Source organism: Sus scrofa, chromosome 3 (assembly GCF_000003025.6).
Source record: "Sus scrofa isolate TJ Tabasco breed Duroc chromosome 3, Sscrofa11.1, whole genome shotgun sequence".
Lineage (NCBI taxonomy): Eukaryota > Metazoa > Chordata > Mammalia > Artiodactyla > Suidae > Sus > Sus scrofa.
The window spans coordinates 9,547,585-9,574,527 of NC_010445.4; the positions used below are offsets into that span (position 1 = coordinate 9,547,585).

A 26,943-nucleotide genomic window follows, 5' to 3' on the forward strand; every position below is an offset into this window, starting at 1 on the left:
AAGGCACCCTGGAGAATTGGCAATCTCCTCCGCCGCCCTTTAGCTGGTCATCAAACGCTGCATCGGTGTTCCTGCCATGGCACAGTGGGTTAAGAATCTGATTGCAGTAGCTCAGGTCTCTGTAGCGGTGTGGGTTTGAAACCCAGCCACACCCAACGGGTTAAGGGATCCTGTGTTGACACAGCTGTGGCTCAGGTTCAGTCCCTGACCCAGGAAGTTCCGTAGGCCGTGAATGTGGCCATAAAAATGAATAAATAACGCAGGCATCATTTCAGGTGCTAGAACTACAGAGCAAGGAGGGCGGGGGGAGCTACTCTTGAGATGTGCACACAACTCACCCGGCCTGTACACAGAAACACACACCCCAAACGCGTTATGTGTAGCTGCCCCGTGTGCATGTGTGTATAAACGTGGTTATGAGCGGAGGGAGAGGGCTCGCATCCTTCCAGCGTCCTGGGAGAGGACAGTGGAGAGAAGAGCCTTCTTCATAGGTGGTCACCTGCGTTTGGCACACTTTTTTAAAAATTCTGGTTGTTTAGAGATCCTTGACGTTTTTCTGATGCACCGTGAGGGGCAGTGTCGGGGAACTCCCAGTTTGAAGCTAACGGAAAGGGAACTGCTGGGAAAAAACATCCATTTGTAGACGATTCTAGCACATCTAGTAACCTGCAGGGTGGCCATGGTCACGGGGCACCTTCCTGTTTGTGGGACCCGAGGAAGGCTCTGGGAGCGTCCCCAGACCGCACAGACTTGGCAGGTGTCACCTGACCTACCCCAGAGAAGGGCCCTCATCTTGGACCCCGCACACCACGTGGCTGTTGGCATCCTCCGCCCCCGAGGCTTTTGTTGAATCCCTCAATCCGCCTGTGCCTGTGCTGGGGCTGTGGGCCGGAGGCGCGCAGAGGGACGGCCTCGCGGTCCTCAGCCAGCAGCCTGACCAGCAAGGCTGTTGTCTCCAAGAGAGCCAACCAAGGAAGCTGCTGGTGTCTAGGAAGCAAGCAGGAGCCACCCAAACCTTCCAAGTGCTTTGCAAAGGATTAGAACCAGGGCGCAATCCGGCATGTTCACACTGCCTTCCACGCGCGGAGGAATTCCTCCCAAACCCGGGCCGGGCCTTTCTGGCCCCCACCCCCGGGGGAGTCCCTGGCTGCACCAAGGGCCATGGCCACGTGGGTCCTTGTGACGCAGCGCGTCTCCTTTGCTTCCGAAGTGGCGGGAAGGAGATTTGGCACGCCTGACCCATCAGGGGCCCTTCCAAGGCAGGCGGGAAGGCTGGCGGAGGTGAGGAACCCTCCCTCCCTGGAATCGCCCCACCTCAGTGAAAGCTAATTCCTTTTATGTGACTTTTTTTTTTTTTTTTATCTTTTCTAGGGCCGCTCCCATGGCATATGGAGGTTCCAGGCCAGGGGTCCAATCGGAGCTGTAGCCACCGGCCTACGCCAGAGCCACAGCCACGCGGATCCGAGCCGCCTCTGCAACCTACACCACAGCTCAGGGCAACGCGGGATCCTTAACCTACTGAGCAAGGCCAGGGATCGAACCTGCAACCTCAGGGACACTACGTCGGTTCTCAGCCCGCTGTGCCACGACAGTGGGAACTCGACGTTTATTACTTGAAATGAGGAGAGTCATACATGTTTATTACACAAGATTTAGAAAATTCTGAAAGATTTTTACAAACAGAGCATCACTTGTTCTCTCACAACACGGAGGTAACTTTTACCATTTGGGCGTGTTTCCTTCTAGTCTTCTCCATACCACGCTCCATCTCTCTTCTTTTGCTTTTCACAGATGGCATCAGACTGATACGGAGTTGTCATTTCTAGGTTTGGTTTCTTTTTTAACTTGCTATGTAACTTTCTTTCTTGTCATTCTTCAGAAACGTCACACAGGCCGCACGATATTCCATCTCAGGTGTTCCGTGAGATGGTGACACGTTGAGTGCCCTGTTGTGTGGGAGCCTAATCTCTCCACGCTGCCGTCATTACAGGTTTCAACCAGGAACCTGCACGCTTACTCTGTCTTTTGGTGGCTTTATATTCTGCCCGTGGCTGCCGCTTCCCCGTGGCCTCAGATGAGGCGTTTGCGCCCCAGAGGTCTCCAGGGGCTCCGGGACCAGAGCACTGCCTGGGGCACTTAAGACATCCCGGCCTCCGGTGGCAGCCAGTGGGTCGGGTCCCAGCTCTATCACTGGGGGTGGCCTATGGCAGTGCCCTCCCTGGGCAGCAGCAGTGTCCTCAGGAGCAAAACGGGAAGCTTGGATTAGACTACACGTGGGTTCAAAGAGCCTGCGCATTTCTCAGCCTCATGAACTTTATCACCCAGCGCCGTCCCCAAAGCTGGGACTTTTCTCTGGGCCTGAGCGGCTGTCTGCAGAGTGGCCTTCAGGGAAGGAGCTGTCCAGGACGTGGGGGACGGTGTGGGCATCGGAGGAAGAGCCCAGGTCGCAGGGTCACTGTAGGGTTGGAGTCCTGCCTCCGTGCGTGCGGCAGCCTTGGGCAAGGCGCTCCGCTTCCTCACTCAGGCCCTCATTTCCTCCTGAGTGAGGTACGGTCCCGCCAGAGGGCCGGGCACAGCGTTCGCACGCACGCCCTCAGGAAACAGGGCTGCCGCTCTCTGCAAGGCCTGACCCTTTTTAAAAACGTTGCTTCACTTCCCCCATCATCCGGTCTCTTCCAGCCCTAGCGAAGCCTGTCATTGTCCCTGCTGGACCTGTGAAAAGCAGTCCGTCTATACCGCAAGCCCTGTGTCTGTCCTAGCATGCTGCACCTGTGGGCTCGAGGGCAGGATGCATTGTCCTTGACATGTCATTGTCCTAAGAGATTCCGAATTTTAAAAGCTTAACGAAGTTGTTACCTTTTGGGTGCTCCCAAGGCGGGGGGGGGGGGGGGGGGGGCAAAGAGTTCTGCGTTCATAGGATTGCCGGGCTGTTGGTGCCTTAACCTCCGGAGATGAATAGCCACGGGGAAACTGCCTTCCGAAATCCACGTGCCACGCGTGTGCAGGACCCACCTTCTAAAGCGAGAGCAGCGTGGTCCTCTCCCGCCACACGTCGGGGTGGCTCTTCCAGTTCATCGGAGACCTGACTGCATGTGGCCTGGAGCATCGAGGGATCTTTATCTGCCAAACACCTGGGCAGCAGCAAGGACGTCCGGGGCTCTGGTTCTGGGAGAGTGTAAAAAAAGAAAAAACATTTTGGATCCAGCCTTCAGAATGAGACGTTTCCTATAGGAAAGCGAGAACGAGCTGGATAATTGAACCCATTGATTTCCTTCACGGCTTGTTTGCCCTTTCCCTCTCTTCCTGAGGTGCTGTTTGTTGAGGAATGTCTCCAATTGCCAGGAAGACAGTGGGGTGTCTCATATTTCCCCGCCAGCTCTCCCTTCCGCCAGAGCTGCGTTCGGAGGCGAGCCCGCGGTATGAATTTTTAATGCAGGACTTTATGGCATCGCTCTCGAAGCCCCCGCATCGCTCTCCCCGAGCTTTGAGATTTCATGCTCTGCTAAACAGAGCAAAGACTCAGGGCATTCCGCATCAGCGAGAATTAACCCCCGAGTGGCCACACAGGTGCCCTCCGGTGTCCCTAAAGGAGCTGGGAGGGAAGAAATTCCGATGACGTAGTGCTGGGCGTGTCAGCGACACAGCCTGGGCGCAGCGACAGAACATGCTCTTGAAATTTCATTGGACGGCGTATATCTCGAGCTTTTCGTTTATCTTCTCTGAAGTTGGGCTCTCTTCACTCATGCGTTTCCGTGCTCTTTCTCCCCTGAAAAAAGCCTTGCAGTCTGTAGAGTTTACAGAACATAAAGATCATTAGATATTTCCGTTTTCCATGGAAAGCCCAACCAGAATAAGCAACTTAGAATTTCACCGATCGTGGAAAAAGGGACTGGTTATGTTAAGTGCTTAATTCTGTGTGTAGGCATATGGCTGGTGGGCCTTTTTTTCTGGTAGCTTTCTGTATTTTTTGACAGTTTTGAAATTAAGGGGGGAACGTTTTAGAAAAAGTCGTCTGTTAAAAACCTGGCTTGAGTGTAACTGCGTTAGAGAAGGATGGCGCCGTCAACCACTGGTGCCGGAATAGCTCGCTGACACCCGGGAGACGAGAGTCAGGACAGAGCGCCGTGCAGAGTCCAGCCTAGATGCTTCAAATATTTACATGTGAGAAACAAACCCAGAAAAACACTGAGAGCAATTTTAGATGGATATTTATATAACGCGGGGGTGGGAAAAATCTTTCTAAGCGGGATGCCAATGGTCGTGATCACAAAGAAACTTCACAGCTTTCTGGTGATTGATGATTGATAGATATATTGGCCCCCCCCAAATTGCACTTTTTTTATGACAGAGCGTATGCATGTGTGCGTGTGCATATACACAGGTACACCTTATTTTATTGCACTCTGCTTTATTGCGCTTTGCCATCCTGCCTTTTTCACCAAGTGAAGGTTCGTGGCGATCCTGCATTGAGCAAGTCTGTGGGTGGCATTTCCTAAAAATATCTGCTCACTTGGGGTCTCTGTGTCACATGTTGGTAATACTCACAATATTTCAAGCTTTTTCATTAAATATATTTGTTAGGGCGATCTGTGATCAGTGCCTTTGGTGTTACCACTGCAGAAAGATTGCGGCTTACGGAAAGCTGATGGTTAGCATTTTTCAGCATTAAAGTATTTCTTATGTGGATCATTTTTTTAGACGTAATGTTACTGCACATGTACTAGACTACAGTCTAGTGTAAACACAACTTTTACATGCACTGAGAAACCTAAAAATTCACGTGATTCACTTTACTGCAATATTCACTTTATGGCAGGGTCTGGACCCAAACCTGCAACATCTCTGAGGTATGCCTGCATATATAAAGAGCCCCTACAAAGCAATAAGAAAAAATTTAATACACCAAGAGGGAAAGCTCTGTATTTTCAACTCCACGTCCTTGCTAGAATTAGGCATCGCAAATGCAGTCAAATTCATAATTTTTACTTTGTTCTTCCCTTAAGACAACTTCCTTTCCACTTTATCCCTCCCTGAGGCATACCTGGTCCTCCTTTATTCCAGAGACGGCGGGGCCTTCTTGGCCCAGCTATGTAATCTGTATTAATTCCACCTCCTTGAGACCATCTGCGTTCCTCGCATCCTCCACTCTCACTGCAGTAATTGGGTTCTTTTCGTCTCTTGGCCTCACTCTTTCAGTAACTTCCCCATGGATCTCCCCGCTGCCAGTTTCTCCCCGGACTAGTCCATCCTCCAGTATCTGCTAAAGGTAGCCTTCCAAAATATAAATCGGATCCTGTTAAAACGGTCCTCCTTAAAATCTTGCCATGGCTCCTTGCTTCTGTTGAAAAGTGATGCCATGGTGCCTGAGAGGCTGTGTGACCAGCCCTGCCTTCATAACCTCCTTTCATTCCACCTCTACTCCCTCGGAGAAAGGCGGACCTGTCCCCAGCCCACCAGCTCTCACCCCGGTTGGTCGTTACCAACCTTTCTCCACATCGCTGCGCCCCCCCCCCCCGCGACGCCCTGTTCCTGCGCTGACTTACCTGCACGACCCCCTGCATGCACGGGAAGGGGGGCCTCTGGTCTCTCCTGTTCCATGGGCGGAATTCAGGGTCATGAATTTGGACCCAGAAAACACTCCTCTTGACTGTGAAGTAACATCTCCCTCCACTGCAAATGAGTCCACAGGCCAGAAGCAGCACAGCCCTGGGACTTCACTGCAAGTGGAAAGCCTAGTATTTTCCCATCGCAGTGCAGTCCCTGCAGATCCCTCACGTGCTCTTGATAGTCGTTGCTCCTGCCAAACGGGAGTCGTTCTGAGACCTGCCACTGGATTCGTTAGGTCGAGCAGCAGTAAAGAATGTGGGGGGTTTCTAAGTATTTGCAGTAACTGCCTGTCACAGTACTCTTTGTCCTTCGTAAGCCCGCGTAGTTGAGGCAGTATTCCAGGAAGAGGTCTGTTCTCTTCCCTGGAGGGACCCTGGCACCAGAGGTTAAGCCGCATCACAAGGGCCGTGACTGGACCCTCCTAGTTTTCTGCCCTGGCACTCTGCACAGTGCCACCTGCCTTGCACAGGCTCTTGATAATAGTTTGTGGTTTGCATACAACCTACCTCCTCCAGGGGCGAAAGGGTTGGGGCTGAGATGGGCCTGGGCCGGATCCGCACACGCGCTGAAACAGGCGGCCACCGCCGACAGTGCCCGGGGAACGCTCCCTCGAGGGCCGGGGGACGGCCGCTGGCCTCTCGGGTCTGCATCTCACGCGCCTGGACCCCTGGGTGCAGCAGCACGTCCGCCCCTGGCCTGACGTGGACCATGGCTCTAAGGCAGACACAGGAAAAGGAGCAGCATCGGAGCGTCTGTGGCTGGCGGCATCGAGGAATGGAAGGCGTGAGTGGCTGTTCAGTCCAGGCTCAGGGACATGTCTCCTTTCATGGAAGTGGAGGTGCTGCCCCCCCAGGCTGGACGTTCATTCGAGCATCCCTTTTATTCACTGTCTCCCGAGAGCCTCCCGTGTGCAGTGCTCTCCCGGGCGCGGTCTTTCCACTTGCTTTTCTCCCTCCCTGGGAGGCTCACTCACTGCCGTAACTAAATTGCGTCTCTGTGCCTCTGACTCCCACGGTCCTGTTCCCAGCCCAGGCCTCCCCGCTCAGCCCTGGCCCAGCAGCTGCCCCAAACAGGCACCTCAGCTTCACCAGATGAAGCCGAACTCCTGATTTTTCCTATCACACCTGGCAAAAGAGCGGCCAGAGTGATGCTGCCGCATTGTAAGCTGGTGCCATCCCTGCTCGCAGAGCCCCGCTGGCCTCCTGTTTCTCTCGGAGTCAAGGGCAGAATCTTTCCATGGACGGCAGCCCGCGGCCTGGCCTCCTCTCCCGCCTGGCGGCCTCTGTCCTCATCCCCGAGTTATTTTTCTCCCTGCAACACCCCCTGTGCTCACAGACTTGCCAAGCTCGCTCTGCTCCCCAGGCTCTAAGTCCCGACAACTTATTACCTATTCCCCACCGTGTCCCCCGCGCCTGGAGCAGGGCCTGCGGGGCGCTCAAAAGATGTTCCTCGGATGCCTGAAAACAAAGGCCCTGCTCTCCTGGAGGCCGTCTCAAGGCAAGAGGGAGGCCAGCGTATAATAAAAGTTGAGGCAGCGTCCAGTGCTGCCAAGAAAATGAAAGCAACTTGCAGGGGGTGCGGCAAGAGGTGCAGGCTGAGCTGGGCGGTCAGGGGGTGCCACTTGGTTGGAACTGAAATGTCACAGCCTGTCTCGGGGGCTCTGTTCTATGTGGTTTTTCAATGGACTCCATGTGTGTTGACTCTGCTCTTCGTCTTTGTCATGAGTGTCTACTCACGGATTATCTTTAATGAGAGGGACCCTGGGCCCGGCCCGGACACAAGAAGGCTCATGCTCAGACTCCCCAGTACGGTCAGACCAGAAAGTAGGGGGTCCTTCCAGATGTCTTCTAGAAGCCGGGAAGCACGACCCATCTGCAATGTGCGACATTGCCCAGTCATTGGCCCGCCCAGCTGCCGCCCTACTTGGGAAGCACTGGAATTCGGTCAGTTGCCCCTCGTCACACAGGCCAGTGACTCCTGGACTTGAGTGGGCGTCCCCAGAGCACTGGCTTAAAATGCAGGTCCCTGGGCCGTACCCCGGATTGTTAGACCATGGGTCTAGGAGGGGACCCAGGACTCTGCAGCCCTCCACACATGAGGGGTCCAAAACCCCCAGTCCAGTTGCTCTCGTTCGATGGTGGGTTTTTGGCTGAAGGAAGGAGTTGTCCAAAGAAGGACAGGAGGACGGCATTGTGATGGCCCTCCTGGAACCCCCTATCCCTGTCCCAGAGCTTGGGCGCTTAGCTCTGCGGGGCCCCCCACCCCCGCCCCGCCCCGCTGTGTCAGACCTGGTCAGATTATCCCACCTGCCTCGGTGGGCGGGTTCACCTCAAATCCATCTGAGCTTTGATTGCTCAGTGAGTCTGTTTTCTTATTACTCTGAAGAAGTGAATGCAGGAGATCCCTGATGGCCTGGCGGGTGAAGGATCCAGCGCTGTCATGGCTGCAGCATGGGTTCGATCCCTGGCCCGGGAATCGAACGCAGCCAGCAAAAAGAAAGAAAGGCTGAGCTGTGCTGTGTTGCTCCCCAACCAGTTCTGTGACCATGAGGTTGATACATAATTTGGATGTGCGTGGCTGTGGCACATGTGCGTCACGTGATGTGCCCCCGTTGCCGCCACAGCTGGACACACCCAGGATGTCCCCCTCTGCCCCTTTGTCCTTCTGGCCCCACATTATTTCATGCGGTTTTTACCAGGCCTGCCTATCTGCTGACTTGCCACTTTGATGACAGAGTTTTCTTGATGAATGAGAGTTACCTACCCATTCTGGATTTGCCAGCGCTTGAGTTATTTCTTTTTTTCATGATGAATTTTCTGTTTAGAAAAATAATCCATGAAAACGTTTTCCAGGAAGAAAGATCGTTGGGCAAAGGGGGTGCTGTTTGAAGGCTCCTTAGCGTGTTCTCTGCAGAGGGACACATTAATTGCCACAGTGGCCGAAGGTGCTACAGGCTGTCCCTCACCCCCACACACCTGAATGTCCCGGGTGTGTCCAGAGCTCCCGTCTGGCCTGAGGAGCTCACTCCCTGTCTAACACTTTCTGCCACGACCAGGAAATAAGGAGTGGGCTGGAGTGGTTCCCACCACCACTCTGCCACGCCAGGTAGAACCCGTAGATGCTTAACTTGATAGTTGTCAGCATGAAACTCAGCATCTTCCTGGAGTTCCCATCATGGCCAGAGGAACGAATCTGACTAGGATCCACGAGAATGCAAGTTCGAGCCCTGACCTCAATCAGTGGGTTAAGGATCCAGCGTTGCTGTGAGCTATGGTGTAGGTCGAAGACGTGGCTTGGATCTGGCGTGGCTGTGGCTGTGGTGTAGGCCAGTGGCTATTGCTCTGATTCAACCCCTAACCTGGGAATCTCTGTGTGCTGCAAATGCGTCTCTAAAAAGACGAAAAAAAAAACACCTCAGCATCTTCCGATCTGCTTAGTTACTCTCTGCGTGTCCTTCTATCCTGGGAGCGTGGGTACGGTGAGAACAGGGTAGTCATTCTACATGTCTTCTTGGATTGTAACTACTCACATTCATCCTGACTTTTACCTATGAATTGATTTTCTTTTCATTTGAGTTTTAGTGAGTTCATTGTCCAGAAGTATCATAAATAGATGCGATAGGCCCCATCAGCCTTGTCATGAATCATTCTTAATGTGGTTTCAATCATAGAAAATGGTCTTTCCTTCCCAATCCATTTTCTTGTTATTTTTTATGATTTATTATATATCTTTAACCTGCCTGAAATGTATTCTAGCACATGGGGTAAGGTGTACGTCTGTTTATTACTCTTCGTAATACTTCTCAGCTTGCCCAGTAGTATTTATAAATGATTCTTCCTTCTGGTATTTACCACTGGGCAAACCGAATGTCCACAGTTACATGTGTCTCTGGATTTCTTTCTGAAACGCGAGTCCCTTGATCTGACTTGTCACTCTGCAGTCAGGACCAAACTGTCTTTATACTGTTTCTTTGTTTTCTCTTCTGATACCTACCATGAGGTTATGTTATTTGGGTCACCTAATTTTTCTGTATGAATCTTACCATGTTGCTCGGTTTTATGTAAGTCAGCTTGGGAGATAAACACGTTTATGTCTCTTTAACACAGCCGCCAATTAGAAATGCCATCATTCGCTCTCTTTGCCACTAGCATTTTGTAATTTGATTTTCCGCAGATGGAAGTGATACCGGGCTCTTTTCACTCCCACGTGGTTGATGGTTACATCCTTGTCGCACATGAGGAAGTCTTTCCTTTCATCTTCTAGGTCTGTATTACTGGTCCGGAGACCTTTATGTCGGGGGCTTTGCCCAAAAAGACATGGGGCTTTGCCGAATTCATGGGTTGTCTCCGCCCCTTTGCTCAAGTCAATCCCTCGGATCTGGTGAGCCTGTGACCACGTTACCTGCAAGTAGGAATTTGGGCTTGTTTTGTGACGGCTGGGCCATCTGAGCTTCGTCTTTCATTGCTGTTCTTAAAAGGCACCTCTCTCTTATGTCCCTGTGGCGAGCAGTGGGGACTCTTGGTGCGAGGGTCCCTCTGAGGCCCAGCGCTCGTGTACTTCCCCCATTTAAGTTCAGCTGTGACCTGGGTTTCAGGCTCTGTGTCACTGGAACCCTAACCTGTGTCGTATTCACCAAGCAGTGTCGTGTGTTTCTGAGCAGGATATCACTTCTGTGTATTGCTTTTCTTTCCATTTTTATACTACGCATTTTATAGATTTTTCTGGCCTCGTGATTTAAGACAAGTCGAAGCTTGTTGTTTTATGATTTACTGTGCCTCTCAGTACGACTTCTTTCTCTGTAATGTTATTTTGCTACATATAATATTGGCCAGTGTGGCTTCAAAACCTTACCGTAGCCTTTAAAGGAAAATCTAGTCCGTCTTTGCCTTTTTACGTGAAGGTGTGTTTCTGCTACATTTTGTTAGGTTTGGTTTTTTTGGGTTTGGGGTTTTTTTTTCAAATAGGTGTTTTCTTTTTATAGGTGAATTTGGCCTAGTTACATTTACCAATGTAACTCTTAACTCACATTTTTCTTTACGGTTGATACTCTTTTTTTTTTTTTTTTTATAATTTAGAATATCCCTGTCATAAGCTTTCTAATCTATTTAAGGAAGATGAACCACAAAGCTTAACTGACTCTCTGAATGTCCTTAGCCTTCCAGGCCAGCCCTGCTCCAGGTCCCGTCTTACTTCTGAAATTCAGTGTCAGGTGCAAAACCATGGAGCCCTCCTGAAACTTTGAAGAGCCATGTGCTTATTTTCGATTCTCTCACCCTGCTCTGCCGCTGTTCTGTTGCATGTCAAGCACAGCAGCGACATGTGACACAGTTATGCCTCCCGACATCCACCTCTGCCGCGAAACCCATCCTTTCTGAAATACGCTAACCTGTACGTTCCTCCTGGTGAACCCCTTAACGTTATTTGGGTTTTCCAAGGACCACCTCTGCCTTCCTTCACAAAGCAGCTGCCATTTAGCAAGATTATCAGTGAGTGAGAAGAAACCTTTATTCCCTGGCATACATACGGTAAATATTTTTCACACACTCGAGGCTTACTGGATAGATCCCAAGGTACAAACAAAGACAAATCTGTCCTTATCGTCAAATTGTTTAATTTTTCCTAAACTCAGAAATTTACTGCCTGCATCTCCCGGGCCCTCCCGTAAGGGTTAAACCCCTTACCCCGTCATTAGGAAAGTGACTGGATCCAATTTCCCGTCCAGAATCACAGCCACGCTGTCCATCAGGGGTCACAAGCGTAGCCGAGCTGTAAGGCAGTTATTTGCCGAATGTGTCTTCCTGACAGAGGGCCCCCGGGGTTCCATCAGCTGAAGTTTCCCAACCAACCATGAACGTATGAAGAAGGTTTGGCTGGTCCACTAAGAATCCCTTCCAAAATGAAGTCTCTAATGAAACCAGGAAGGCGGTTTGTTTAACTTCAAATTTGCATCACACCTCCCTCCCCAAAGTATTCCAGGCGGTTTTACTACAAGACACAGAATCAATGAGCCTCTTAGAGTGAAACCTGGGAGTTCGAGCAGAGCCTCGTGGGGAAGGTACTTTCGTAAGGCTTGGATTGGGATTTAAAAGCTCAGTGAGCGGCTCAGTAACCTGATGTGACGGCGGCATTCCCTGCCTAGGATTTTCAGAGTTCCTTATTAACGGTGACGCCCCGATGGACTGTTTGCTTGGCAACGAGGGAAAACTTTCTGTGGCAATTAACCTTTCTATTTTTTCCCTACCTCTAAGTATTGTGAACTTCCTTTGTGGTATTTTAGTGATCAGACAGGATGGAGGGTGTTCTTAAAGATTCATGGCCAAATCCGATGATGTCAGGACGAAGGGAAGGGACCGTCTTCGTGGGGCCAGCAAGTCTGGCCCCGTCTGAATTGTTTGTCTAACACTTCACCAGTAGAGGAGGAACCACTGAATTATTCATTTGCACGTTGCCCTAAAAAAGGCACTTAGGCTGCCGAAATGCAGACTCTCGGTGCCAGTGAGAGGAAGAGGAAGGATGCTGGCTTTCCTCGGAATGCGCTGCCGCCTTTGGCAGCCTGGGTCTCTAGTTTCACTTCCCAGCCCTGCGGGTAAAGGAAACAAGCCCCAGCTGCCTGAAGTGCAGGGCAGTTGCAAGGTGGGGGCTGTGGACAGATGCTGGGAGGGCCCCTGAAGCCACAGGTGAGCCAAGCATTGCAGTGACTGCGGAAGGACCAGGTGCAGGGGCGGTGGGGGGGAGTTCTGGCAGCAGCTTGTAGGACCAGCAGGAGCTGTGTAGCCAGGGAGGCCCCAGGGTGTGGGTGTGATCAGAGGAGAACAGCCCCGAGCCTCTTCTTGGGCCCAGGAAGTTGTCTGGGCCTTGGGCCTGGCGGAGGGAGGGGAAGGGAGCTGCGAGTAATAACTGGAACGCAACTGGAGGGCTTTTTTTATCCTTCGTTTCTAGCTTCTCTGCCACCAAACCTTTTCTAAACAGTTCCTACCAAGTAGTACTCAGGGCAGGAAGCGGGTAATTAGAATTCCTCACGTTCGGGAATCAGAGCAGGATTCTTACTTACCCTAGTCGGATGCTCCCTGTGGCCCCGACTCCCCCTGGCCTCAGGGCCCCCCTCCTCGCCCGCCCGGGAATCCGAGCAGGGCGGCCTTCTCCCGCCGCCTGCGGTTCCCGCTGGTGCCTGCGGGAGCGGTGAGGACAGCAGGTGCAGGCCCGGAAGCGGACGCACCTGCCGGCTGTAGGCAGGGCGTTTCCAGGTTAAGTCAACAGGGAGAAGGAACCATCTGAGAGGCGGTTCTGAAAGAGTGAAAGCTGTACGTGGACAAGCAGCGCTCCAGCCGCCGGAAAGGCCTCCTGACACGTTTCACCCTAAGGACGTGAAGGGGAGCCTGACAAATGTTTATACACGGCAGCCCTCCCAAGACGTTTCTCAGCGATCGGAAAGTACGGATGCAGCAGCCTGGGTCCACAGCCCTGCTGGCCGTGTGTGTCCTCTGCCCAAGATCCCGAAACCTCCGCCAGTTCCCGGGGGACAGGCACCCAGTGAACAGAGGGAGGCGGCCTCTGTTCCCTCCAGGGCCCATGCAGAGACACTCCCGAGAGCCGCTTTGGTGGTGGGATGAAGGGTGGGGCTCAGGTGTCCTCTCCAGAAGCCACTTCTTCTGTATCTAAGAATATTTATGTATGATTTTTCAATCACGTTCTTTCCGGGCGCTTTTTTTCCCTCCTCTTTGCTGAGTGAGTAAACAGATTCTGAGAGGTTAACTGACATGACAAAAATTAGCAGAGAACTGAGTCTCCGACGGACAGAGCTAGACTGCCCGCTCCTAATCTGTGTTCTTGCCCAGGGGCCCCCTGCAGCCTCCTCCCATGCATGGGCCTCCTTGTCACCGCTTTTCTGTGCGAGCCGTGGCGTGGCGGTTGTCATGCGTGCTGCCTTGAGGGTTGACAAGCGGTGACGGAGGGTCACAAAACGATTGAGGTGGTCTGTGCTTTTTATCACCCTATACTTCTTAAAAATTTTTTAGCCCAGCCAGGCCGTGCCTGGCCCGCCTGGCCCGCCTGGCCCCGTCCCCAGCCCCATTTTATTCTGAGGCATCTAGAACCCTTTCTTTTCATCTCTAAATGGTTTAGCATGTAAAGCCTCACATTAAGGACTCTCTTTTTTTTTTTGCTTTGCTTTTCAGGGCTGCACCCATGGCAGTGGAGGTTCCCAGGCTAGGGGTCCAGTTGGAGCTACGGCCGCCGGCCTACACCACAGCCACAGCAACACAGGATCTGAGCCACGCCTGCGGCCTACACCACAGCTCACAGCCACGCCAGCTCCTTAACCCAGTGAGCGAGGCCAGGGATTGAACCCGCAACCTCATGGTTCCTAGTTGGATGCATTTCTACTGTGCCACGACAAGAACTCCAGGATGCTACATCTTTCATGCAGCCACCATTCGATTATCACATCAAAAAATCAATACTTAAATGTTGATTTACCCCTAAACATCCCAGATGAGGTGTTTTAAAATGGGGGTGCATCAGGCCAAATAAGACCCCCGCCTTGCGGTTGGTTGGCCTGCCTCTGAGTCTCATTCACTCTGCAGATCCCCCGCTGTCTCTTTTTCCTTTCCCTTCAGTCTGTTTGGAAGGAAAGCAGCTCATTTGTCCTGAAGAGTTTCCCCCCCCTTTTAGATCTTGCCGTCACCCTCTCCAGATGCAGTTGGGCCTGTTCCTCTGTCCTCTCGTTCCTGGCCGTTCGTAGCGGAACCTAGAGGCTTGATCCGATTCTGCCCGGAGATCTGGAGCCGCGCCCGCTCCATCGGTGGTTGTGATGACCTTCTAGGGGCCTCGGGGGTGAAAATTAACTCTGCCCAGAAGGGAAAGAGCCTGCTTTCCATTCACAGCCGTGAGAACGAAATGCGTGCGGTCGTTGTGGTCTACGGTTTTGTTACGTCATCCTCGTGGCAGTTTCTTTGAGGCTGTCACGCGCCACGCTCGGCCCAAGGTCAAAGGACCAGAAGGCAGGCGAAGAATCGGGCCCCCTTTGCCCTGCCAGCCCTACGCTGGTGGCTCTAGCCTACAGTTCCCCTAGTTTCACCTCCCGTCACTGCATCCTGCTTATGACCCCGTGGCACTTGATTTCGGGAGGGAAAGGGATTTTCACATCCAGCCTGCTCCCCCCATTGCTTTAGAAGCAACAGTTCTGGAGAACGTTAGAGAAATGGCGAGAAGCATCCACGGATGAATCAGGACCTTGATCCCAAAGGCTTCAGTGATCTCGGGAGCAGCTGCCTCGTAAATTAATTCTCCAGCCACAGCTGTCCCGCGTCCCTGCCCAGAGAGGACTGACGCCTGAGTGACGGTGGTGGCTGTTTCTGATCACACTGAGGGTCGCCCTCTGGGGAGTGACCCACCTGGCAGAGCTGCCCCACTGGCTTGGCGCAGGTGGGACATGCCCCGGGTGGGCTGTCGCGGGCCCCTTGATCTGTCAGCCAGACGCAGATTAAACTAAAGGAGGATTTTATTTCACTTATTTCATGTAAACAAGTCAGTTAAATAGTGAGGCAAGACGGGAAATTTTCTTCCCATTTGGGATTGATGAGCCTTAACTAAAATTGATTTTAATGGTTACTTGTATCATTTAAATTTAAACATAGTGGTCATAAAAGGGAACAAATTGTGGTTAATTTCTGAGCAGGCAGAGGTGACCTTCTGGCCACTTAACTGTCTCTCCATACAGTTTCCTTTCCAACAAGAGTGAAAACCACTATGTCCAGGGGGGCCGATGTAGCAGTCCAGCGCCGCAGCTGTCTCTCGATTTGATTGGACAGGGTGGGGCTGCTCTGGGGTGACACATCCGATCGGGGACTTGGAAGGGTGCCCGGCGGCCTCCCCCGAAAGCAGAGGTGGCTTAACCCGGGTGGGCAGTGAGGGGACCGACCCTGCGGCTGGGATTGTCAGGAAAACCCTTCCGCAGAAGACACCTTCTCCTTCCCTCCCTTCCTGCCCTCGGTGTTGGGTCCCTGACAGGCATCAGGCACAGGGGGAGAAGCGGGGATCCGGGCTGAGCGGCGTGCAGTCCAAGAGCTTGTGGTTGGCACATACTTTTTCTTCCAGGGGGGTTGTTGCCTTCTGTCCAAAGGCTATGAAAAGGGGTAAGAAAAGCGAATTATTTCCCTGCTGCCAAAACAACTTACAAACTTTTTCCTTCAAAGTCATATTTACAATTTGGCCAAACAGTCCAGCACTTTCCGCTCTTTAAAATACCAGCCAGTGAGCCGCTGCCCGCCTCGCGCAGCACCTGAGCGCGGCGTCGCAGGTCTGTGTGGCTGGTCAGCCGGGACTCAGTGAGCGCAGGCCGGGTTCTCCGCGATCGTGGCTGTGAACCCACAAGTGATCAACATCCGAGCAAGATACTCGGAGGCAGAAAAGGGGCAGTGAAAATAAATGAGTGGACGACGGGGCGCAGGGCTGGCCCGGGACTCTCAGAGAGCCGGGGCCTGGCTGGCGACAGTGGCCCCCATGGGGATCTCAGTAGAGGGGACAGCCAGGCGGACAGGTGCGGTGGTTTCAAGGAACAGCCTAAGACGAAAGAGTCCATAAGAGTGTGTGTCGATTGAGCTCCAGAAGGAAATCTGCCCAGAATGCGTGTCACTAGTGGACTGACAGGGCTCGACCCCAGCTCACCAGCTCTGGGAGACAGCTCTGCACTTAGGCCTCTTTGTCGGGTTGGAAAATCGAGAGAATCCAAGCCGGGAAAGGAGCCGAGGTGTTTATGGGAGAGAGTCCTCTGCTCCCTGCAGGGTTCCTGGCCCAAAAGATGCTTTGAGTTCAACCAGGAGGGAGGGAGCCGAGAAGCAGCTCACGGAACCCACCACCACCCACCACCTGCCACCTGAGGCAGGACTGGCCTTGACCCTGCCCCCGGCCTGGGAGGCTGCAGACCTGGGAAGGGAGGTGGTGGGAGGCGGCCGGGGGGAGCCAGGCCCGGTACAGACAGTGCGGGGCTCGCCTGCCAGGCAGCGCAGTGAGCCTGTACAGGTGGGATGTGGGCCCGGGTTTTTCTAGAGCAGTGCCACCGCATCTGTGATCCCGCCCTGTGTCTACGGAGAGAAGGAAACACTTTCACAGTCGTTTGTAGAACGTAACCTGACAAAGGCAAAAGAAACTAGAGGCCAGTCTCATTTATGAATATTTGTGGATAAAAATACTAAATAAAACATGAGCAAATAGAACCCAGGAGCGTGGTAAAAGCCTAAGACCCAGAACCAAACAGAGGCTGGTGGCTGTCCGCGTAGTTACCATTTCCGTGGGTCAAGGAGAAAAACCATTTAATTAGCTCCATAAACGCTTAAATGGTACTTCACGAAATCATCTTTTATTAAAAAGCCTGAATAAAATAGGAACAGTTGGCTGTTGCGCTGACGAAAGACAAACGTATGGACCCAAAGTCCAAGATGAGCAGCCCGTGTGACGGTGAACTGTTGGCCGTGACATCAGACACCAGGCAGGCCCCCGCTGTCACCCTGGCTGTGTGACAGGGCTCTGATGGTCACTGCCATCGTAGGAGAAAGAGATAGGAAGCCGTAGGGAGCAGGAAGAGACTGGCAGTCACATGGCACGGAGCAGTGAGATGCCCTGGAAACGTGGGGGGGGGGACGCTGTTACGGGGCTGAGCAGCGCCCCCACGCAGAGGTTCAGTTCTGTCTGGTCGTCCCTCCCTCTGCCCCCTGTCCCCCACCCAGCAGACCTGGCCTCATCCTCCAGAACACAGACCAGATGTCATTGCCTTCCTCCCGACACACACACCCCAAGAGGCTCTCCTCCTCCTGTTTGCAAAGCCCGCTGTCCCTCCTCCTGGGCTGTCACTGTGCCCAACTTCCCTGGGTCTCTTCACCTCTCTGCGCCCACCCCCAAGCAGGTGGTCGCGGGTCTCATGTCTGTGAGGCCCCGGGAGGTGAGTGTGGGTCCCGTGTGCTCCCAGTAAGGGGGCTGCACCTGGGCCGTTGACTTCCCCATCCGGCGTGGCACATCGCAAATCCAACTAGTATCCATGAGGATGTGGGTTCGAGCCCGGGCCTCACTCAGTGGGTTAAGGATCGGCGTTGCCGTGAGCTGTGGTGTAGGTTGCAGTCATGGCTCGGATCCTGCGTTGGTGTGGCTGTGATGTAGGCCGGCGGCTGTAGCTCCGAATTGACCCCTCGTCTGAAAACCTCTACGTGCCACGGGCGCGGCCCTAAAAAGACAAAAAAAAAAAAAAAAAATGAAAAGATCACTGAGGGGAATTACAGCAGAAACTGGCACAACATTGTAAGTCAACTCTACTTTTTAAAAGTAAATGAAAAAGAATCATTGAGGGGAGACGGCCCCCGCTCCCCCACCTCCAGTCCCAGGCCAGGGCTGCCTTGCCCTGCCTCTCACCCGGGCCTCTGCAGACCAGCCCTTCCTCTCGCAAGACCGGGTCCCGCCTGGCTGCCTGTGTGCGCAGCACAGGGGTCGGGGGAGGGACCTTTCCTGAGGACCCTCACCCCCCACTAAGGGGATTCCTGTCCCATGGCCAAGAGACCTTCCTCCCACCTGGCCCTCTGGCTCCTCCTCCGCCTCGTTTTCCCGCCTTTCTTTCTGCACCCGATCTCCTGAGCCCACGTCCGGGGCTCCTCTGCCCCTTCGTGCCAAGAGCCCTGCCTGGCACGGAGGTTTCACGAAAGTGACCCGCCTTCCTGATGGCCCAGTGTCAGATGCAGCATCCGGTGGAGAGGGTGTGTTCGCCTTACCAAACACACTGAAACTTTTTGTTTGTTTTAAAGCACGGGGAATTCATCTTTAGATTTTTTCCTTCTTCTTCTTTGGATGCCTAAGAACTTTACAGTCTATTATTGAGACTGTTGGCTTTTGACTCGGGTCCAAGAAGATACACGGATCTTTGAAGGTCGCCCTGGACTCTTTGTCAGCTGCCTTGTAGACACACTTTGTTGTAGCAGCTCCCGGTGTCGTATGGTTGGCATTGAAACACGCCCCACCTTTGCCCTGGTGTCCCCGCTCGGCACTCGGGGGGCGCCGTAAAGGTAAACGCAGAGGTTGCGTGGTGGGTAGGATTTCCCTGCCGTCGGCTTTGATCGTGTCCTTCTAGGTTCCTCCTAAAAGCTGTTGAGCCGGCGCAGAGCATACGCTGCCGTGATCTGTAGGGAACCGGTGGAATGAACTGCATTTTCTAGGCCAGGCTGAAACGATCCGCTGTTTGAAGCCGGAGCAGAGCGTAATGCAGCGCAGGTTCATAGATCAATGAAAGCTGTTTGGTCAGCTCGTAAAAAGGTGAGAGAAGGAAAATGTTTACGATAAATAGTTTTGCTGAGCAAACAATGCATGGAGTTATTACAGACTTGGGCAAATGAGTGATTTTAGGCTAAGGTCAGGCTCCAGATCCTGACGTGGTTGTCGAGCCTTGGAAGTGAAAAGGAGGAAGAACCCCTGGAATAGTGTTGGCGTCCGGTCCCGCCAGGAAAGCGCATGGATTGCATTCATCGCCGTACTTCTCAGATAGCAGTCGAAGTTGCAGGATTAACCTCTGGGCATTGTCGGGTTACATACTGAGGGCGATCGCCTGGTGGCATTCGTGGGGTTGGGGGTGGGGGCAGCGGTTTGGCAGGAGCGGGTCGTCCAGACTCGGTGGCAGCCCTGTTCTGAGGTGAGGGCCCACCGACGGTCAGAGGTGCCACCATCTCAGTCCTGGTCCCCCGGTGCCCCGGGCCGGCTCGCGTCTCCAGAAGCCCTGATGACGTATCAGTACGCAGCCAGCTGTATTTTTCTCTCCCCTTTTAAAAAGCATGCCCCTTGGGAAAGTGAGTCACAAGCCCACAGACTTTTAAAATAATCATCTGGACTTTTCCTCGCCCACTGCGTCCCTGGTTCCTTGCATTGTCTCGGGTGGCTCCTGGTCGATCCTCGAATGGGAACTGCAGCCCCTCTGGGCCCCGCTGTCGTCAGCCTACCTGGTGTTGAATAGCCCAACTCTTTTTAACAGCCATGCCCAGGGTTGTCATTATCATTTGAAAGCTCTGGAAATAGGAGAATTGCTCTCAGTCAAGAAAGGTAAGGGCCGCACTTGTTATCACAGTTCAGTATTTTGGTCCCGTTTAGCGGTCGCTTAGTAACCAAAGTTAAACGGACCAGAAGACGGAAAAACTTGAAGTTCATTTCCAGAGGTTGCTCGTCAGACTGCCAAGAGGACGGACACCTTCCTGTTTAAATGTGACTAAATTATTTTATAAGTGACTTGAAATCTTTTGAAGACGATGCACTGTTTTCTGGGTGTTAGGCATTCTCATGAGCTTCCAAAACCGTTCACTGTCTAAGGGGGCGCTCCAGCCCCCCACAATCTGGCCAGATCTGGATGCCGCTTCCCAGGCCCTGCAGATCCCAGCTTTGCTGATCCAGCCTCTAGAGGAAGCCAGGCCCCTGGGATGCCATCTCTTCTAGCCCTGGCCTGTGTCTGACCCTGTCCTGGCCCCGTGACCAATGGCAGTGGCCAGGCAGGGAGTGAGGAGTGGATAAAAACAGGTGAGGGTGGGCCCCCGGGCAGCCGCACCTCTACCCCCCATCTCTAGACCAGGCGCTGGGGACTTGTGCCAGGGGATCACCTCCTCCTGTGCTGAGAATTAAAGGGGACGGCTTTTCCCAGTAGAGGGGTGTTCCCGATGATTCTCTGGGGGCCTGGGGGCCTTCCTCCCTTTCCTTTCTTCCTTCCACCAAGTGCACTGAATGCTGCCCTGCGACTTTCTTCGGTTTATCTCAGGACAGTCGCAGTGGGCCTGCCTCTCTGTCCTCCCCCCACATACCCTGGCAGGAAGAGTAGCTGGTACCCCCCTCCCCCAGGACAACAGCGAGGCCCCAGAGAACACCCTGCTCTGGGAGACAGACCCCCAAACCCAGCAGGGTGTGTGACTGGCCCCCGCCTCCCCCAAAATCAGCATGACAAGAGACGGATGACGGGATGAACAGAGCTACCCGTGGGTCAAGTTGAAGAACCATCGGAAGGCAGCAGGAAGGAATCGAGACCAGCAAATGTGGAGAATGTTCGGACAACGTGGAGGATGGACGTAGATGTGCCCACAGCCAGATCATAGGAGAGCGAAACCGAGCAGGAGACTCCCAATGACGCGGATAAATCAGCCAGAGGGAGAGGCTTAAAGACGAAAACTCAGCAGGAGAGGTTAGGGAAAGCCCCCCCGCCCCAAGCCATGCCCGTCCTCCTTCAAGGTTCTGCGGCCACCAGCTCCCGGATCTGCCCCAGAGAGAGGGAGACGGGCGCCTGGACAGCTGGTTTCCGGTGCTCAGCAGCCAAGCACTTCCGACCCCACTCTGTCGACGTGGCACTGGTGGGCTTTCCGGGAGCCATATCTGCCCGTGTCGGTCCTGTGGTCCCTGCAGGGCCAGGGAGCTTGCGGGGGTCAGGAATCCTTCATGCGTCCAGGGAGTGAGTGCGGGCACAGGGCAGGCAGCCGGCGGGTTGGCCGTGTACGTCCAGACTCTGGACACGTGGTCAATGACTGTTTGATCAAAGTTCAAAACTGCGTTTCAGGGTTGCGATCGGCCTTAAGAGAAGTTATTGCCTCTCGTACACGGTGAAGTGTGGGCTCCACCAACAGGTTGTCAAGACAGCTTCCTGTCCTGACTGTCGGGTGCCCTTTCCTGTCACATTGAAAACCCTGCCACTTTGAGTGGCCCTTCTCTTCTGTGGCGCGGTGGTTTCTGAGATCTTGGAGGTTTCTGTCTGAGATGGTGAGATGTTTTGTAATCGAAGCCGCCCCTGGCACCCACCCAGCCTTTCCCTGCAGAGGCCCGGTTTGGGTGTTTGTCTTAGAGACACTACCTGCTTCATGAAGTTGTCCTAAAAATAGCTTCATTTAACTAGGCCATTTGATGAGCTGTTTCGGACTTTTCTCGGACGAGTCTGAAAGCAGGATACGATTTCACACAGATACAGTGACCGGTGGACCTAATCACGAGGCAGCTGTTCCCCAGTTCATGCTGCTGAGCGTTGATAAGATTCCCACCCTCAAATCGCGGGGCGCCGTTAAAGGCTGGAAAAAGCCTCGGGCTGGAGGCGGGTGCACAGGATGCAGCAAATAGCCAAACCCAAGCAGCCAGGGCCTGAGCCGTTTTTCCCACCCTGGTGTTAGAGGTGGGTGGTTAGGGCCGGCAACGCAGGTCTGGGGGGGCAGAGAACCCTGGAGTCAGCCTGTCCGGGCGCCCCAGCCTGTCCTGGGGAGTAGATGGGCCAACTGCCCATTGCTGGCAGGACGGGGTGCATTCGAGACTCTGGCCTCCAGCTGGACACCAGGCCCTGTGCAAGCACCAGGGATGAGGGCGAAGGAGACGCACAGACGGGGGGCGTGGCAGGGGCCTCTGCCACTTCCCGAGATGGGGCCACTGGCAGCGTTGGGGGAGCAGCGGGTGTAGGGGATGAGGTTCCCAGGAGTGAAGGGTGATGGGCCTATTTAGGGCCCCACGCGTGGTGGGAGCCGTCAGAGCACAGGGCCTCGGGGTGGGGGGGTCTCCAAGGCAGGAGAGTAGGGGAGCCCCTGCATAGAAGTGCCAAGCCCTTGGCGGGGGCAGGGCTGAGTCGTGCAGGCAGAACGAGCTCCGGTCCACGTGGAGCAAGGAGTGAGGTGGCCCCACGGAGGGTCTGTGGCTGTGGCATTCCATCTCCTCTTCCGTGGCCTCCCGAACCTTCGGGCAGCAGGTCTCAGCCTTGACTCCTTGGAGGCCGTCACCTGGATCTCTCTGGGGCAGTGACTTCCCCGGGCGTTCTGTTCAAACCTGCCACAGACCATGGGGATTGACGGTGCCCTGCTCAGTAGAACTCTTATCGAGAGAGCATTCCTCCCTCCCAAGATGTGATATGTTGGAAGCATAGATTTGCCTTTCCTGTTACTTTCAAAACAGAAAAAAAGAAAAAGACTAAAACGCACCTAGAAACCCCCTGTGCGTGAGCAGGCCAAGTGAGGACAGTGAGCTCAGGTGGTCTTTGGCACAGACTGCAGGGCCCCCCAGCCTGCCTTCCCAGCCTCCTTGCAGTGCTCTCTCGGTCCTGACAGACTTCTAGTCATCCTTCAAAACCCATTCACAATCACCTCTGAAACCTTCCCGATTCCCTTCCCCAAAGAGAATTCATCGCTGCCTCCTCGGTCTTTCCAGAGCTCTCTGTTCACTCCCTTGGCAGGGTGCTTCTTTTGTCTTCTTACAGCTCTGTCTCCCCAAAGATAGTGGAAGCCCCTCAAGAGCAAGCTGGTTCCCCCACCCCATGCAAGCCCACCTCCTCCCGATGGGTGGCAGGGTCCCCTTGCAGGTCCGCATGGCCCTTTTCTCCCCCGACACTGGCCTGGCCTGAGCACGTGGCCGCCCTGAGCCTGCCTGGCTGCTGACTAACCTGCTGTCTCCCTCTCGCCTCCCCAGGGCCGACGAAATTGAGATGATCATGACGGACCTTGAAAGAGCAAACCAGGTAGGACGCGTAATGGCTCCGGGCGTGAAATCACAAGAGCGTAGCCCTTTGCGTCATCTCAGAAGGTGCTTCCCTCTCGCTTCGGAAGCCAGTTCGTCCTGTATTTGCCACATACGGCGGTCATTGTCGATGCTTTTTCTGATGTCATGAGAAAAACCTGAAAAGTCCTGGGTGTGATTTCCTCAGGAAAGTCCCCAGTGTGGTCCGAGCCCCTCGGGCTCCCGAGGCCGACGTCCGTCGGGGAGAGGCTGCTGCCTGTCCTTAGTCCGTCTCTGAAATCCCCGTCTGCTCCCGTGGCAGCCTTTACGCTGCAGGGTTTATCCCAGTGCCTTATCCTGTAGCAGGGTCTGCGCCTCCACTTCTGACGGCGGGGAAGCCACTTGCTCTGGAGAGGGCTGCCAGCTGCCAGCCCGCTCCTAGCTGGTACTTGGTTGTCACGACGCTTTGCAGAAAATCCCCCCAGCACTGTGTCCGGCACAAAATAGGCACGCGGGATCCGGTGGCTCTACATACTCAGCTGCCTGGGAAATTCAGAGCCCCCCCCCACTTCCCCAAGGACTCTGGAGACCAGGAAAGCCGTTTGCTTCAGCCAGTGATGCTACTGGAAAAGAAAGGGGTCTTTCCTTTTGTTTATTTGCGGGGGGAGCTGGGTTGTGTTTCTCAGCCCTGAAGCCACGGGCTGCGGTGGCCTCAACCCACTCGGTTTGACAGCCAGGCCCACAGGCACCGGGCGGCTTAGCAGTTGGCTCGACGGGGCTCGGCGGGGTGGGGACACGGGATGAAACCCCTCTGCTCTGCGGTCTCAGCTCTCCGCCTGGCCAGAGTCCCCAAGGGCCCCTGCCCCCGGCATTGCGCACCCAGACCTTGGCAGACGACTCAGGAAAGAGCGTCCTCCCTGTCTGTCTTTCGGCTCCTGAAAACACCCGGACGTCAACTGACTGAAACGTGAAAGGCCGTTCACGCAGGACGGCAAAGGGGGATGTGTGGTTCCTTTCGTCCTTGAGGAGGACTTGGTGGGCTCGGTCTTGCCTCCTCAGCTCGCCCCTGAGGATCCTGGGCCGGGCCCATGGCGTGTGCTCCGCAGAGATGCGTGGACTCTGTCACCTGAGGTGGCCTCTCTGTGGAGCAGCCGTGCAGCTCGTGTAGGAGGAGCTGACCGCTCTTGAGTGAGCTCTTCTGCGCCTGACTCTGTTCTGAATCCTTCACATGAACCAAGTCGCTTAACCCCCCGCGGTCTGTGGTCAGGAGCCCCATGCTACAGAGGGGCAAACTGAGGTTCGTGCCCGGTGGGTGGCAGAGCCGGCCTGCAGACCGTGCGTTTCACCACAAACAGTCAGGGCCCCCGGGTCATTTGCCACAAACACCCTTCCAGCTCCTTGCCCTGCAGTGCCACCTTCTGCTTCACCTCACAGACATGCTCAGCTTGTACTTACCTTAATTTCCTGAACTAATTTACCTCAGCCCCTTTGCTCTTTCTCAAGTGGGAGGCTCAACTTTGCAGAGACCTTATTAGTTTCAGGACGGAGTTAACCTCTGTCACATGACTGCGTTTCTCAAATTTCCACCCACGCGCTCTGACCCCCCCAGGCCAGTCCTGGGCCTGCCTCCCGCTGATGTCACCCTGGGGTACACGCTGGTTCCAGAGACCGGCAGCTTCATTCTTTGCACATCGGGTGCCCAGACTTCCATTAGTCCCCGTCCTGAGGACATTTGGCAGACCTGACGCGCCTCTCAAAGCGTGGAAGGCCACTGTGTGGATCTGGGTCCTCGGAGACACCAGGCAGGACCGTGGAGAAAGACACTGCCCCCAAAGTGACAGTGAGTTCAGGTCCCCACTGGGTACTTCCTGGCTGTGTGGCTGTGTCTCTTCGCCACTTTAAAAAAAAAAAAAGAAAAAGATGAATTTTGCAGACATGATGCTAAAGAAAATTAAGCCTGTCACAAAAAAACAAAAACAAAACACAAAACCAGCCGTGTGATCCCACGTACACATGGGAATCCACAGAGCCCGAGAGCAGGGGGGTGGGTGTCAGGGGCCGGGGGAGGGAGGGCTGAGGGAGGCGTTGCTTAATGGGGACAGAGTTTCAGTTTTGCAAGACGAGAAAGTTCTGGAGCTGGGTTGCACAACGACGTAAACATACTTACTCCTTTCAAAGGTATACTTAAAAATGACTCTGATGGTATGTTTTATGTTATTGTACTTCACCATAATTGAATCTTCTTAATTAAAAAAAAATTGTTAATGCAAGAGAGAAGGGGAGCGAGGGAGTGACGACTAGCACAGGCAGGTCTCGGAGAGACCTGGGGTCCAGATCACCCCAATAGAGCGAGTATCACAACGCGAGTCGCTGTTATTGGCCTCCCGTGCATATCAGAGTTGTGTTTGCACTACGCTGTAGTCTATTAAGTGTCCGAGAGGGTTGTGTCTAAGCCGTGTGCGTACACACCTTAATTCTGAAATGATGCCTTGGAAAGCTAGCGCCAGTAGGCTTGCTCAGCACAGGGCTGCCCCAAACCTTCAGTTTGTAAAAAGCGTGCTACCTGCACACAGTAAACTGAAGCGCAGTGAAGCAAGGGCCTGCCTGTACTCCCTTTGCAAGATGGTTTCAGGGGTTAGAGGTAAAATGCCTGGAAATGGGGGCTTGAATACATGCACGGGTTCCGAGGGAGAATGATAAAGCCCTGCTCTGGGGAGACACCGGCGTGCTGGTGGTGGGAAGGGATCTAGGAGCGTCTCCCCAGGTACTCAGTGAGTTCCTGGCCCCACGTGGCTGCCAAAGGACATTGAGGCAACCTGGAGAATGCAATTAATGCCCAAGGTTGCGTGAACTGAAATAGCTTCTCGAACGAAGGAGGCGGTGATTCTGCCCCCGTTTACAGCAGCTAGTCCCATGCCCCAGGAATTCACATTTGTCTTGGAACCGCACACACTAGAAGGAAGCCAGGCACCCGGAATGCATGCAGGGTCCACTCCATGGCCCAGACGGGGAAGGCACCCTCCCAGGAAAGAAGCCAGGAGGTTTGGAGATACTCCTAATCTTTGGGTAGGGAGGAAGGCAGAAGGCTTTGGGATGTTAAGAGATTAGAAAGGGGAAGGCCTAGGTGGACATTGCGAAGCCCAGCCTAGCAGCCCTCCGGGGCTGGCCAGGGAAAGGGGCAGGCTTTTTCAGGGCCAAGCGCAGAGGCTGATGGGAAGGAGGTCACTTCCAGGGTAGAGAAGGTCACTCTCAACAGTGACTCTGCAGGAGTTCCTGTCGTGGCTCAGTGGTTAACAAACCCAACTCGTATCCATGAGGATGTGGGGGTTCAATCCCTGGCCTCGCTCAGTGGGTTAGGGATCCAGCATTGCCATGAGCTGTGGTGTAGGTCACAGACATGGCTCGGAGCTGGTGTTGCCGTGGCTGTGCTGGTAGGCCGGCAGCTCCAGCTCCAATCCGCCCCCCTAGCCTGGGAACCTCCATATGCCTCGAGGGTGTGACCCTAAAAAGACATAAAGAAAGAAAGAAAAGAAAGACTCTCCAGAGGTACCATAAAGGGAGTGAGCTGCCCGTCACCAGAGCTCTGCAGGCAGATGAGAGCCAGCCGGGGCTGAGAGTATGCACTGGAGAACCGGATACAGAGCAAACAGAAAGTGGGGTTGGACTCGACGACTCAACAGGTCGAGAAGGATGACTCAGCAACAGGAAGAACTCCCGGGTGGACGTGAGCAAGAGGGGTTCCATGCAGGCGAGGAAGGGCCTTTACGGAAAGACACTGAGCTCTGGGGGTTCCAGGTCATTCTGTAAAGCCTGAGTGGGAGGTGGGCCCAGGGGAGGGGGTCTAGCCGGCTTTGGGGAGGGCCTCGTCCTGGGGCC

At 54.1% G+C, this 26,943-nt stretch overlaps 1 protein-coding gene and 1 long non-coding RNA gene across 8 annotated transcripts in view; one reads left to right on the forward strand and one right to left on the reverse strand.

Moving 5' to 3' along the window:
- The window catches only part of CUX1 (cut like homeobox 1), a 352,855-nt gene that overhangs the window by 230,440 nt on the left and 95,472 nt on the right, over positions 1-26,943 (forward strand). For all 6 annotated transcript variants that reach the window (XM_021086269.1, XM_021086267.1, XM_021086270.1 and 3 more), the window contains exon 9: positions 23,041-23,089. In XM_021086269.1, the coding sequence (XP_020941928.1) occupies positions 23,041-23,089 (49 nt within the window). The remainder of the gene's footprint in view (positions 1-23,040; positions 23,090-26,943) is intronic.
- On the reverse strand, positions 10,634-25,112 carry LOC110259890. 2 transcript variants are annotated; one of them, XR_002342308.1, is made up of 2 exons: positions 24,523-25,112; positions 10,634-17,821 (listed from the first exon to the last, which is right to left on the reverse strand). It is a non-coding gene; the product is annotated as an uncharacterized LOC110259890 (long non-coding RNA). The 2 variants fall into 2 exon arrangements; XR_002342309.1 differs by lacking the exon at positions 24,523-25,112 and adding an exon at positions 18,163-23,034.